This window comes from Ornithorhynchus anatinus, chromosome 3 (assembly GCF_004115215.2).
Source record: "Ornithorhynchus anatinus isolate Pmale09 chromosome 3, mOrnAna1.pri.v4, whole genome shotgun sequence".
NCBI classification, from domain to species: domain Eukaryota; kingdom Metazoa; phylum Chordata; class Mammalia; order Monotremata; family Ornithorhynchidae; genus Ornithorhynchus; species Ornithorhynchus anatinus.
Genome location: NC_041730.1, coordinates 112,903,714 through 112,916,256, shown reverse-complemented (window position 1 = coordinate 112,916,256; position 12,543 = coordinate 112,903,714). Strand labels below are relative to the sequence as shown.

At 48.8% G+C, this 12,543-nt stretch overlaps 1 protein-coding gene across 4 annotated transcripts in view; it reads right to left on the bottom strand.

The window, feature by feature from the left end:
- Positions 1 to 12,543, bottom strand: part of RASGEF1A (RasGEF domain family member 1A) — a 332,790-nt gene that overhangs the window by 24,026 nt on the left and 296,221 nt on the right. For 3 of the 4 annotated variants that reach the window (XM_007666238.3, XM_029060928.2, XM_039911553.1), the window contains exon 2: positions 6,225 to 6,407. In XM_007666238.3, the coding sequence (XP_007664428.1) occupies positions 6,225 to 6,401 (177 nt within the window). In that variant the 5' untranslated portion in view covers positions 6,402 to 6,407. Of the gene's footprint in view, positions 1 to 6,224; positions 6,408 to 12,238; positions 12,489 to 12,543 lie in introns of those variants that run through there. The other variant, XM_007666237.3, reaches the window with a different exon arrangement.

Genomic DNA, 12,543 nt, shown 5'->3' with positions numbered 1-12,543 from the left:
TTCCTTTAGATCAATGATCCCTGATTTTTAAAAAGGTAATCAGAAGGGAAAAATCACCTAAGTTGGGGTGGAGAGCTACATTTCCTCCTGGAGGAGTAGGGAAGGGGAAACATACCATGCCCTCTTGTCATGAGCAGCCCAACTTGTATGGGATCTGATGCCCTCTATTACCAAAATGAATCCTGGGAAAAGAATCAGCAGGCCCTTTTTTACAATTTAAATGGCAAAGTCACTCATCTGTCAACATGGGTGAGTAACCATTAAAAAAAAACAACCATAGAATTCAAAACACATTTTTTTTTTTTACAAAGAATCTGTGAACTTCTGGGTCTAGTCACCTGCATATCCAAATGAAATTTCACCGACAGTTTTAGCTTTAATGTGGATTTTTATTTTACAGTTTGATTTGTTCTCTTAAGAGTGAGAGGTGGTTGGAATGCTATTTGGCAAAAATATCAAAGCTGCATTATGCCTAAGGAGAACTGTTTGGATCTGGTATTAAATGTGTGTAGAGGAAAGAGGCCTTCTAGCAAAGAAGCGAAATATTTTTCTCAATCTGACCTTATGTTTGAAAGAAAGAAAAATTAAATTACAATTTGGTGTGCTGAAGAAGCAAGGAGGAGGGGTTTGTTGGGATAACGTAAGAAAGATAGAAGAAGGGTTGCCTAGAGGAAAGAGTACGGGCCTGGGAGTCAGAGGACCTGAATTCTAATCCCGGGTCTGCCATTTGTCTGCTGTATGACCCTAGGCAAGTCACTTAATTTCTCTAGGCCCCAGTTACCTCATTTGTAAAATGGGGATTGATAAGTTGAGCCCCATGTGGGATATGGACTGTGTCTAATCGGAATAGCTTGTAGCTACCCCAGGGCTTAGTACAGTCCCTGGCATATAGTAAGTGCTTAACAAGTACCACAAAAAAAAAAAAAAGGAGAGTTAAACATCAGAAGCCCAAATCAGAATGTTGATGTGAATGCTAGGGGGAGGAAGAGAGAAGACCAGGAACTGGGGACTGAAGTCCTGGGCCTGTGACTGGGCTGTCTGTATATCCTAAGGTTTAACACACCAAGGAAGCTATACTTGTGTCCATTACGACCCCAAAGCATCTTCTCAGAGACTCAGTATTGTTTTTACACTTGCTCTGAATTAAGGAAAACGAGAGGCTGGGGACAGTGTCATCTAAATTAACCTACCTTCTTTTCCCTCTCCCCTCTCTCAAGTGTCCTTCTCCTCCCACTGCCGACCATTAGCACAAAGGGTTTGTAATTCTCCGGGAGCACTTGTGCTGAGTGTTCTGTGCAATGTCTAAGAAGCCTTGCCACCAGTCTTCCCCAGAAAGAGGCTTTGTTTTGGTCTACTGAAGCTGAGAGATGCCACCAGCCTGCTGCCAGGATGGTGGAAGATAAAGAAGGGGCTGACACGCTACTCCAGGGTGAAGGGGACCAGTGGGAATCCCTGGTCAATATTTCCCAAGCCGACCATGGTCTGGGCCACTGGAACTATAGAGTGATTGTGTATATGCCTGTTCAATCAATCGGTCAATCAATGGTATTTATTGAAGGCTTACTGTGTGCAGAGCACTGTACTAAGCACTTGGGAAAATACAATGTAACAGAATTGACAGACACATTCCCTGCCCACAACGAGAGGTTTCAGTGCTCAAGACTCTGCCTAATCTTCACACCCCAGCTAACCAATACCAAGGAAAAATGGAAGATGGGTATTCGAAATTCAATGGCGTTTTTCCTCAGGTACATCGCTATAAATGTTATAACTCATTTATTCATATTAATGTTTGTCTCCCCTTCTAGACTGCAAGCTCACTGTGGGCAGGGAATGTGTCTACCGACTCTGTTGTAACGAATGAATCAATAAGTGGTGGCGTTGAGCATTTGCTGGGTGCTAAGCTCTTGGGAGAGTGAAATATAACAGTTGGTAGACACATTCCTTGCCCAGAATGAGTTTACAGTGTAGGGGATGAGCTGTACTCTCCCATGTATTTAGTACAGTTCTCTGTACATAGTAAGCGCACAATAAATGCCATTGATTGATTGATTTTTCTCCCCAGTGCCTCCTTTCAAATGGGGAACAGGTCACTGGGGGGATGGGGAGGTGACAGGAGTAGCAGAAAGGATCTTTCCATTTGGGGTGGGAGGGAAAGAGAGAGAGACAGAGATAGAAAGACACACAAAGAAAGAGATGTAGGGGAAAAAGGTGGCAGAGAAGCAGGAATACACTTCAATCTTTCCAATTACAACATATCCCATCCCTGGCTCTGCTTCTAAGTTTCCTACAGGTTTGCTTTGGCTCTGGGGCATTTGCAAATTCCCTCTACCACTACATGCCTGCTCGCACTCTCCCAGGTGCACTACGGAAATTAGGATCACGAGCCGGTGAACCCACCGCCCATGTTCGGCTCCTGGGGAAACAGTGCAGGGTTTGGGGTGTCCCCACATTTCGGTATGTGTGTGTTCCGGTCCCTAGACTCCATCTGCGAGAGGAACTCGGATCCCTTCCTCTTCTCTCAATGAAAGCTCACGGCAGGAAGTTCAGCCAGAAAGCTCCAAGCACTGAAAAAAGAGTTTTCATCAACTCTTTCCTTCCCCACTACGAGGGTGAATCTGTGCGCCCCACTTGCCTTTCACAAAAGCCAACAGGTATTTGTGCAAGTGGGTGGGGGAAGTAAAAAGAAAACCCAACACAAACACCCGTCACTTAGAGCAGCTCAGCCCAACACAAAAGAAGTTGGTGCTTTCTGAGAGAAGGCAGGCGGATGCCTGTAATGCCTTAAACCAGTTGCTAAGAGACGGCTCCAATTAAGAAGAGGAAGAGGGTAAAAGAAAAGACCAGGCCGAGAAAACTGTTACTTTATGGCCCGAGAACGTTCTGATGGAGTCTTGAGGTGAAGGAGAAAGAATAAATAGTTTTCCTTTTCCCTGCAGGAGCTCGATCCAGAAGTGAGTGTGTGTGATCACCCTCTCCCTCACGTGCCTCTTAGGATGTGATGGTGGCAGGGAATGGGACATTCCATTCCTTGCCTCCGGAACACAGCCCTCTGTGTGCAAAACAAATCTCCCAGCTGAAAACAAGCTTGCAAGCTACACTAGTTGCCTGTCTATCCTGACCTCCCGATGGCACATGCTGACTCCAGCTCAAGGGCCTGGGGGAACTTGGGGCTTCTAATCCCAAGCTTCAAACTGGTACAAGAACTTCCTCAAGCAAACCACCGACTCTAGATTATCCCTGCGCAGATGAGCCGGGTCTTTGGATTACCCGGGCTTCTTGTTCTAACCCCAGTTTTGCCACTTGTCTGCTGTGTGACCGTGGGCAACTCACTGAATTTTTCTGGCCCTCAGTTACCTCGTCTGTAAAATGGGACTAAGTCTGTGAGCCCCATGTGGGACAGGGACTGTGTTCAACCCGATTTGCTTGTAGGATTTGATCTGAAGGATCTGAAGGATTTCCCAGTGCTTAGTACAGTGTCTGGCACACAGTAAGGGCTTAACAAATACTACAGTTATTATTATTGTTCTCTTCCCAGGGCCTCTGAGCCACTTTTCTACTTCACACTTCTGTCGGAGGTTGGGGAGAGGGAGAGAATATGAGCTGCTTGTCCTGTGCCCTGGTAAGACTGGAGAGGGGAAGAAGACCCAAAGTATTGACTGGAATTCAGGTATCAGGCTCCCTGAAGGACCCCCAACATTCTCCTGGATAATTGCAAGTTTGCATCAGGGTCTTTCACTCCTTCTGCCTCTGGCATGTCTCCGAAACGTCAGTCTGAATCCACCAGTGGTACTTATTGAGCGCTAACTGTGTGCAAAAAGTACGATACTGAGCCTGCAGTTGAGTAGAGCCAAGTGTGAAAGGTGAGAGATGGCCACAGGGTTGGTGAGATCCTTGATGGGGTAGAGACCAACTGCAGGGAGCTCCTTAGAGGACTCTGGGCTTTGCCTGGGGAGGTGCATGTCGGGGAATGGAAAACCATTTTTAGAAGAATAAACAACAACCCCCATTCTTTAGAGAAGCACAAACTGGATCCCAGAGCCTCTCAGGTACTATTTTCCCAGGAGTCTATGAACGGATAATAATAATAATAGTAGTTGTTGAGCACTTACTATGTGCCAAGCACTGTTCTAAGCACTGGGATAGAAATAAGGCAATCAGGTTGTCCCACGTGGGGCTCCCAGTCTTAATCCCCATTTTACAGATGAGGTAACTGAGGCACAGAGAAGTTTAGTGACTTGTCCAAAGTCACACAGCTGGTAAGCAGCTAAACTGGGATTAGAACCTACGACCTCTGACTCCCAAGCCCATGCTCTTTCCACTAAGCCACGCTGCTTCCCTAACGGATGGGAACACACCGTGGAACATATGGTGCAGGTTATGAACTCGCTTGTTCTGCTTGTTTCCTTCGCCTCAGAAAGATGACTCAAACCTCCTGAATGCCTTTCAGGAAGTTCAGCAAGGAGTCAGAATGGATAGGATCACACCTATTTCAATATCGTGGCTTGGGCTGCCTGACACGTTTCTTAACTTAAAATCAAGCATAGGGAGGTTAATAATAATTGTGGTATTTGTTAAGCACTTACTACGTACTAAGCACTGAAGTAGACACAAGATGAACACGTTGGATACAGTTTCTTTCTCACACGGGGCTCACAGTCTGAGGGGAAGGGAAGAAGAGTTGCTGAATCCCCATTTTACAGATGAGGAAACTGAAGTCCAGAGAAGTTAAGTGATGTGCCTAATGTCACACAGTAATAATAATAATGTTGGTATTTGTTAAGCGCTTACTATGTGCAGAGCACTGTTCTAAGCACTGGGGTAGATACAGGGTAATCAGGTTGTCCCACGTGAGGCTCACGGTTAATCCCCATTTGACAGATGAGGTAACTGAGGCACAGAGAAGTGAAGTGACTTGCCCACAGTCACACAGCTGACAAGTGGCAGAGCCGGCATTCAAACTCATGACCTCTGACTCCCAAGCCCGTGCTCTTTCCACTGAGCCACGCTGCTTCTCTAGGCAAGTGTGGAGCTGGAATTAGAACCTCTGCCTCCCAGACCTGTGCTCTTTAGACTAGGCCAAGCCTTGCACAACCATTTTGGTGGGGGGCAGACCCTTAACCCTCAGAAACTGTGTGTATTCTCAAGATGACAGAGGAGGACGTAGCACAATGCTGTGCACACAGTAAGAGCTCAGTAAATAAATACTAATGACTGATTATTCCATCCAAACAGTGGCTGCTGCCAGTCTCTGGGTGGGTCCATTTCGCTCAGACCTTTCTGCCTTCCAAATCCTGTGTGTCTGACAGAGAAACAGCAAGGTAGGGATATTTTCCTTTGTTGCCCAACCACCCAGGCTTATTAGGGCAAAAACGTGTTTGACTTTTTCACCTGCAGCAATGCGGGGCTGGTGGTGTAAGATATTTACACTACAGGAGATCTCTGAGATTTGGCTGAATTCCCCTCTGGTTAAGTGGTGTGGATCTCTCCTCTGATTTGAAAACACTCTCCCCCTCACCAAGGGAAACTGTACTTGAGGGTGGCAAAATTGGGGAGAGGTGGAGCTCAGGTGAAGTAGACCAGCTCTGCCAACACTCAGGATGGCAAGACTTACCCCACCCATCCACCTTGCTGACCATCAAGCAAAGAGAAGAGCCCAGTGGAAAGAGCACGGGCCTGGGAGTCAGAGGACTGGGTTCAAATCCTGGCTCCGCCGCCTGTCATGTGGCCCTGCAAGTTACTAAATTGTTCTGTGCCTCAGTTGCCTCATCTGCAAAATGGGGATTCATTACCTGTTTTCTCTCCCCCTTTGATTGGGAACCCCGTGTTGGATAGGGACTGAATCTGATCTGACTGCAGTGAATCTTCCACGGTGCTTGGCATCTAATAAGTGCTTAATGAACACCACAACTGTTAGCATTATTATTATTCATTGCCCGCTCAAAATGCCACCTTTTGCAGCTGGCCCAGGAATATGCCGCAGCCTAACAACTTAACTTAAGCTCTTGTTCTGCTTAGCTATTAGAAACATCACGAATGGCCGCGAGGATCTACTGCCCCTTTGGCACATGGGTCAAGGGTTCTTGTCTGAGGCAAGAGCCACTCACTAATGCTCTGGATTTGAGGGTGAGGGTGGAGCTGGTTGTAGTCTTCTTCCTAAATCCAGTGGAGCCGATGGAAACCAAACCCTCCCCGCCTTCCCCAAAGCAATTTACAGTACTTACATCCGGGTAATAATCCATGGTGGGAACAAGATGTTCAATCAGAGCTTCCAGAGATCCGGAGATCAGATTCCCGTCCTGGAAAACGAGGTCTCCTCCACTCCGCTCACCCATGTCCGGCTGCACTTGACCGCTACAACTGGAACCGAGCATACTGGAGAATATTGGTGTCTGGGGCATAGTTTCCTGCAGGGGGAAAAATGGAGAGGTGGTGAGGGCTATCAAAGGGTCTCTTTATGCGAGAGCTGCCTGTTCTCTCTCTTTCTCGCCTGATCTATTTGAGCGTAGGCACTGTACAGACATTGCCTATTTGAGGGAACACTGCAAGGATGGTGGAGGGGGAAGAATCCCAGATGCCACCCACCTGCAAGATGCCTTTGTTGCCAAAGTTAAACACCAGCTCAGCTCGGGAGTGGCTGGCGGAATCTTTCTCTTCCCAACTTACCCATAAAACAATCAAGAGTCAGACACTTCTTCCCCATGGCAGATTTAAAGCTAAAAATCCAGTCTGGGATTTTAACTAGGGAGAGAGCACTGGGAAAGAAACAGGCGGACGTTGCACCGTTTACCCATCCAACGGCCTTATGGGAGAGATGATCTACTTTTGCCGGCTTACAGTGGTGGTGGTGGTGGTAAATTTATGCTTTGAATTCGGATCCGGGGTGTGTCTGTCCAGTGTAAAGGAAGGCCGCTTCCAGCCTGGGGCAAGCTTATGTTCACGTCTGACGCTGCCCGTGGAGGGAGTCACAAGCCTAGGGAACAGAGGGTGATCTCTTCCGAATTGCTATTGAATCTGCAGTTCTGTTGATGATGATGATGATCATCCCTGGTATTGCTCCACTTGCTATTACCCCGGGGAAGCAGGAAAATACCCTGGTCTCACTTAAACAGAAACTTTGGGGAGGTAAAAGGGGAAGCTGAAACCCAGGAAGGGTTGGTCCCAAGCCATAGGACCGGCTGGGTCAGAGCTGAGATCAGAACCCAGGCATTCCTGTTTCCCAGGCACGCACTCAAACACGGCTCTTGTTCCTCCTACATGCAACTATAAATATAGCATTTAAAGCAGAATCAACAGCTTTTTTCCACAAGTGTCCTCTGTCTACTGAGCGCTGCCCTGTGGCTGGTGAGTTTAGGAGGACACATTCCAAGCTGCCTACTCTCTACTCCTGAAGTCTGAGTACCCACCTACCTACCCACCCTCCAGGGGTTCTGTGAAACTCTGAGCCGAGCTGCTGCGGCCTGAAACTGCAAGTGTGGGGTGGCAGGGGGAAGCTGAGATACCTGGCTAGTGGTTTAGTAACTGGCTGACACTTTGCCTTGGGAAGGGAAGTGACTTCCTCACTGAGGCTCCTGTGGACAGACGTGCATCATTACAGAAAAATCACTGCTATTCCCCGCTACTCTGGGGTCCTCCCGGGAACGAGGATCTTTTCTCCCTTCAGGTCCCTCTCTCTTTCCACCTCCGCTCCATCAACGGTGGCTCTTCTTCCATATTTAGAGCAACAGGTCCACAGTCAGTGAGATTGCTGCGCTTGCTCACCTCACCTCTGACAAATTAAACCCCCACCTGAATTCCAGAAGGTTTCACTTCAACCGCTTCCATCTTTAAAAAAAGAGGCATCTATTTTTCTTCCCTCAAATGGTGGTTGCTACAGTGACAGAAAGGATATCGGTGTCAATTCAACACCCGACATCCAAAGGGTATTGAAATGGTTAAGGTTTGGCTTTCTTTCAAAACCAGAATTAAAAAGGGCCTAGGAAATTCTCAAGCTTCACCTAAAAGATGAGGAAACCTAAGGAATGAGAGGTTCTCGAGGGCCCTGGGTTTGTGACTTTGGACAAATTACCTCCCTTTCCAGGGTCTTGTTCCTTTCCCAAGCATGAGGATAAATATACTTGCTACCGCTCCCAGGAGAGCAGTAAGTTCAATCGGTTTGAGCTTTTCCTTAGGAAGTCCATTTATTGATCTTAAGCCTGATCAACCCTAACCTTCACGGCCGGGCTCCTCTAAGTAAAACACCACTCTGTAAGCAACCACAGATCTGGTTTTCTAAATTGGCTATCCCAACTTTTATTGGGCTCAATTCCCTAGGACAAGAGAGTGTCTTTCTCTGGGGAGTCTGAAAGAAGGCTACAGACATTACTGCGGCCTGTTCTCACACGGTTAGAGCCCCAATCTCCTCACTCTCCGACCAAAACACCATCCTCTCCACCTGTTGCCCCTCTCGCAGGCCAGTCTTACATGAAGTTCTCAAAAATCATTCAACTACAAAATTCTACCGGCGGTTCTGTCCCCACCTCCTCTTGCTTTCCACATCATGGAGAACACGAGTATCTGCCTGCAGCACCTATCCTCAGTTTCCCAGATTCCCATGGACACTGAACATGAGGAAAATAGAAAGAACCCAGAGTACTGTAAATTTCTCATCAGGTCCACTAACCGAGGCCCTTAAGGCCTTTACCCTGAGTCAGTGCTCATTATCTCGGCTGTGCCAGACCACCAAAATGTAATCAATAACAATGCTTAGCAGGTTAAACTGAGTTACTAGTTTATAATCTTAGCTCAGGTTCCATAGTAAAGAGCACGAGCAGCAGGGTGAACACCACTGTTCATCAACTCAGTGCTCACTGTGGACAGAGAACGTGTCTACCAACTCTGTTATGTTATACTCTCCCAAGTGCTTAGTACAGTGCTCTGCACACAGTAAGCACTCAATAAATGATTGATTGATTCATCAGTGGTGAGGCTTTTGAAGTGAAGCCAAACTTCTCATCCACTGGCCATCCGGCTACCCTCCCTCCTTCCTTCAGAGAGGATGCGATGGAAAAAAAGAGAGCAACTCACCACTTTCAGAGCATCTAGCATCCAGACATCCCGTCAAAAGATGGGAGAGGTTAGAGGTCCCTGGACTCCTGCAGCGTGCAATGCGGACACTGCCCGGGAGAAACTTCAACTGGCTCCTACCAGGGAGGGCCGTCAAACGCTCACACACCCACCCCGTCCCTCCCACCGTCCCATCCTTACATGTTTTCGTGACTAATGCGGCTCTCAGAATCAAAACAATGTGTAGAATGCAGCAAATATCACCATCATATAATACCGAGGGATGAACCATAATGAGAGAAAAGTGCTTCCTCATTAAGATCTCTAAACATGAATCACGGCCGGGCTGAGCCACAGACACGTGTGGCCGGCTTTATTCCAGACAGGCGGAGGCCCAGTACCGACTCCCTTCTACTCTTCTGCAACTGGACAGTGAAGGGAGGCTCTACAGGTGCATAATCGAAGTGAGCGACCCACATTGCCAGCCCCTTGGCTTCCTTCCGGCAGCGGACACAGTGGGTGCCCGTCTCTGGGGTCATGAAAATACAACCAGAGCCCCGACTGCAATCAGGCACTGATGGAACACCGGCCAAGGCAGGGCAGACTGGATTCCTACTTTTCCTGAGGATCAGTGGGTGGGACCCGATTTCCTGGAAACTGGAGTTGGAGAACTCCGGGGTTGTTTGTTCAGGAGGGTGGCAGGAAGGTGAAAAAATAGGAGGCTTGTTGGCAATGCCCCTGATTGGGTTTGGACTCCCAGCAGGTCCGACTCGGCTCCCAAGCCTTGTCAAGCCCGGGCCTGGGAGTCAGAAGGGCATGGGTTCTAATCCCGACTCTGCCGCTTGTCTGCTGTGTGGCCTTGAGCAAGTCACTTCACTATGCCTCAGTTACCTCATCTGTAAAATGGGGATTGAGACGAAGCGCTGGGGTGAGTGAGCCCCACGCGGGACAGGGACTGCGTTCAACTCCATTTGCTTGTATCCACCCCAGCGCTTGGTACAGTGCCTGGCACACAGTAAGCGCTCAACTTAAGCCGTTATTATCATTATTATTTATTTTACGGTATAAAAGCTGGGCTTCCCGGGGAGAATGACCAAAAACAAACACACACACACGCACACACACACTGCAGTCTTGCAAGCAGGCAAACAAAAGCGTCTTCTCTCTGGGCCAAACCCTTTAAGTGGCATTCGACACCTCGGTGCCTTTTCTTTTGAGCTTCTCCCAGGCGGTGTCCGCACTGCACAATGCGGGAGTCCAGGGACTTCCATCCTCTCCAAACGTTTGACGGGAAGTCTGGATGCTAGACGCTCTGAAAACAGAGAGTGGCTCTCTGTTTGAGCCCCCCGACCCTCTCTGAGCTTCTCTTGCCGTGGACTAGCCTGAGTCTGGGGGCATCGGGGGAAGGAGGCAGGGTGGCTCCACCAACTTTAGAGAAGCAGCTTCGGAGTCAGAGGTCGTGGGCTCTAATCCCAGCTCTGCCACTTGTCTGCTGTGTGACCTTGAGCAAGTCACTTCACTTCTCTGGGCCTCAGTTAGCTCATCTGTAAAATGGGGACTGAGACGGTGAGCCCTACGTGGGACAGGGACTGTCCAACCCGATTTGCTTGTACCCATCCCAGCGCTCGGTACAGGGCCTGGCACGTAGTAAGCGCTTAACAGATAGCACAATTATTACTATCATTGTCCGAGCCGCAGTTACCTCATCTGTAAAATGGGGATTAAGGCTGAGCCCCAAGTGGGACGGGGACTGTGTCCAACCCCATTTGCTTGTATCCACCCCAGCGCTCAGTACAGGGCCTGGCACATAGTAAGCGATTAACAAATACCATCCTCATTATTATTATTTTCTACGCCTCAGTCACCTCATCCGCAAAATGGGGATGGAGACTGTGAGGCCCTTGTGGGACAAGGACTGCGTCCAACCTGATTATACTGAATCCACCCCAGCGCTTGGAACGGTGTCGGCGCTTAACAAATACCGTGATCACGATTATTACAATTATTCCATTGCGCCACCTGCACCTTAGGATTCTCTCCCAAGGGCTCCCTCCTCAAGAAAGGTCCTTCTCGGGGTTTCGGAACAGAGACCACCCCCCCCCCCTCGCCCCCAAAGCAAAGGTTTCCGGACGACGCTCAAACCTTGCCCCAAACCCCAAGAAACAAGTGACCCCCGAGCCCGGACCAAACTCCTGGAAGCAGCGATAGTCCTTCCATCCTATTTATTGAGCGCTTACTGTGTGCACAGCGCTGTACTAGGCGCTCGGCAAGGCACAATATAGCAATAAAGAGAGGCAATCCCTGCCCATAATAAACGGAACTGATCATCGACGCTTAGAACAGTGCTTGGCACACAGCGAGCGCTCGACAAATACCAAAATTATTACGATTTTTCTTAAGCGCTTGGGAAGGTACGTTCCAGCAATTGAGACGATCCCTGCCCGTAATAAACAGAAGCGATCTTCAGCGCTTAGAACGGTGCTGAGCACACAGGGAGCGCTCCACAAATACCATCATTATTACGATTTTTACTAAGCGCTTGGGAAAGTACACCACAGCAACAGGGGCGATCCTCGCCCCTAATAAACGGAATTGATCTTCGGCGCTTAGAACAGTGCTTGGCACACAGCGAGCGCTCACCAAATAGCATCATTATTACGATTTTTACTAAGCGCCCGGGAAGGTACATTACAGCAACAGAGACCATCCCTGCCCGTAATAAACAGAAGCGATCTTCAGCGCTTAGGACAGTGCTCGGCACCCGGGGAGCGCTCAACAAACACCATACTTATTACGATTTTTACTAAGCGCTCGGGAAGGTACACTGCAGCAACAGAGACGATCCCTGCCGCAAATAAACGCAATTGATCTTCAGCGCTTAGTGCCGGATCCCATCATTATTACGATTTCTCTCCAGTCCCCTCGAGACACCCCAAGTTTCAAGCCGGTGCAAAGTACCTGCACCTCCGATTACGAGAGCCCAAGATGGATTTAAGATTTCTCTTTTACGGGGCGGGCTTCCACTTGTGCCTCGCTTCTAGCTAGGGCTCAGCAAACCAAAACAAACCCAACAACACGCAAAAACATTTCTGCACTTTGCCCCGACTCACAAGCACAACGATCTTACGTTTCTGCAGATTTCCCCCCTCCAAAGGCCTTCCTTCTACTCAGGTAGAAGAGAGGGGGACCTTACCCTCATTGTCCTCTGGAGTATGTACATAAGCGTCGATTTAAATCTCAGGGCTGTGGCAAAGGGGCCTGAGGCTCAGGCTGCGAGCATTGTGTCCGCAGCCCGGCTATTATTCTTCTGGCCGCCTCTCGGATCTGAAGCTTCCCCCAGCTCTTTGCAGAAGAAAACCGGAGCTGCTGCAGCTCTGCAGCTCGGGGCTGACGTCGGTCCTTAGCTCGGCTGGCGGTTGGCTGCGGGGGACATCGCCCAATTCAAAAGGAGCAGAGCCCGGAGAGGTTTTAGGCAAGCTGCTGTTTACCCGGGGAGGG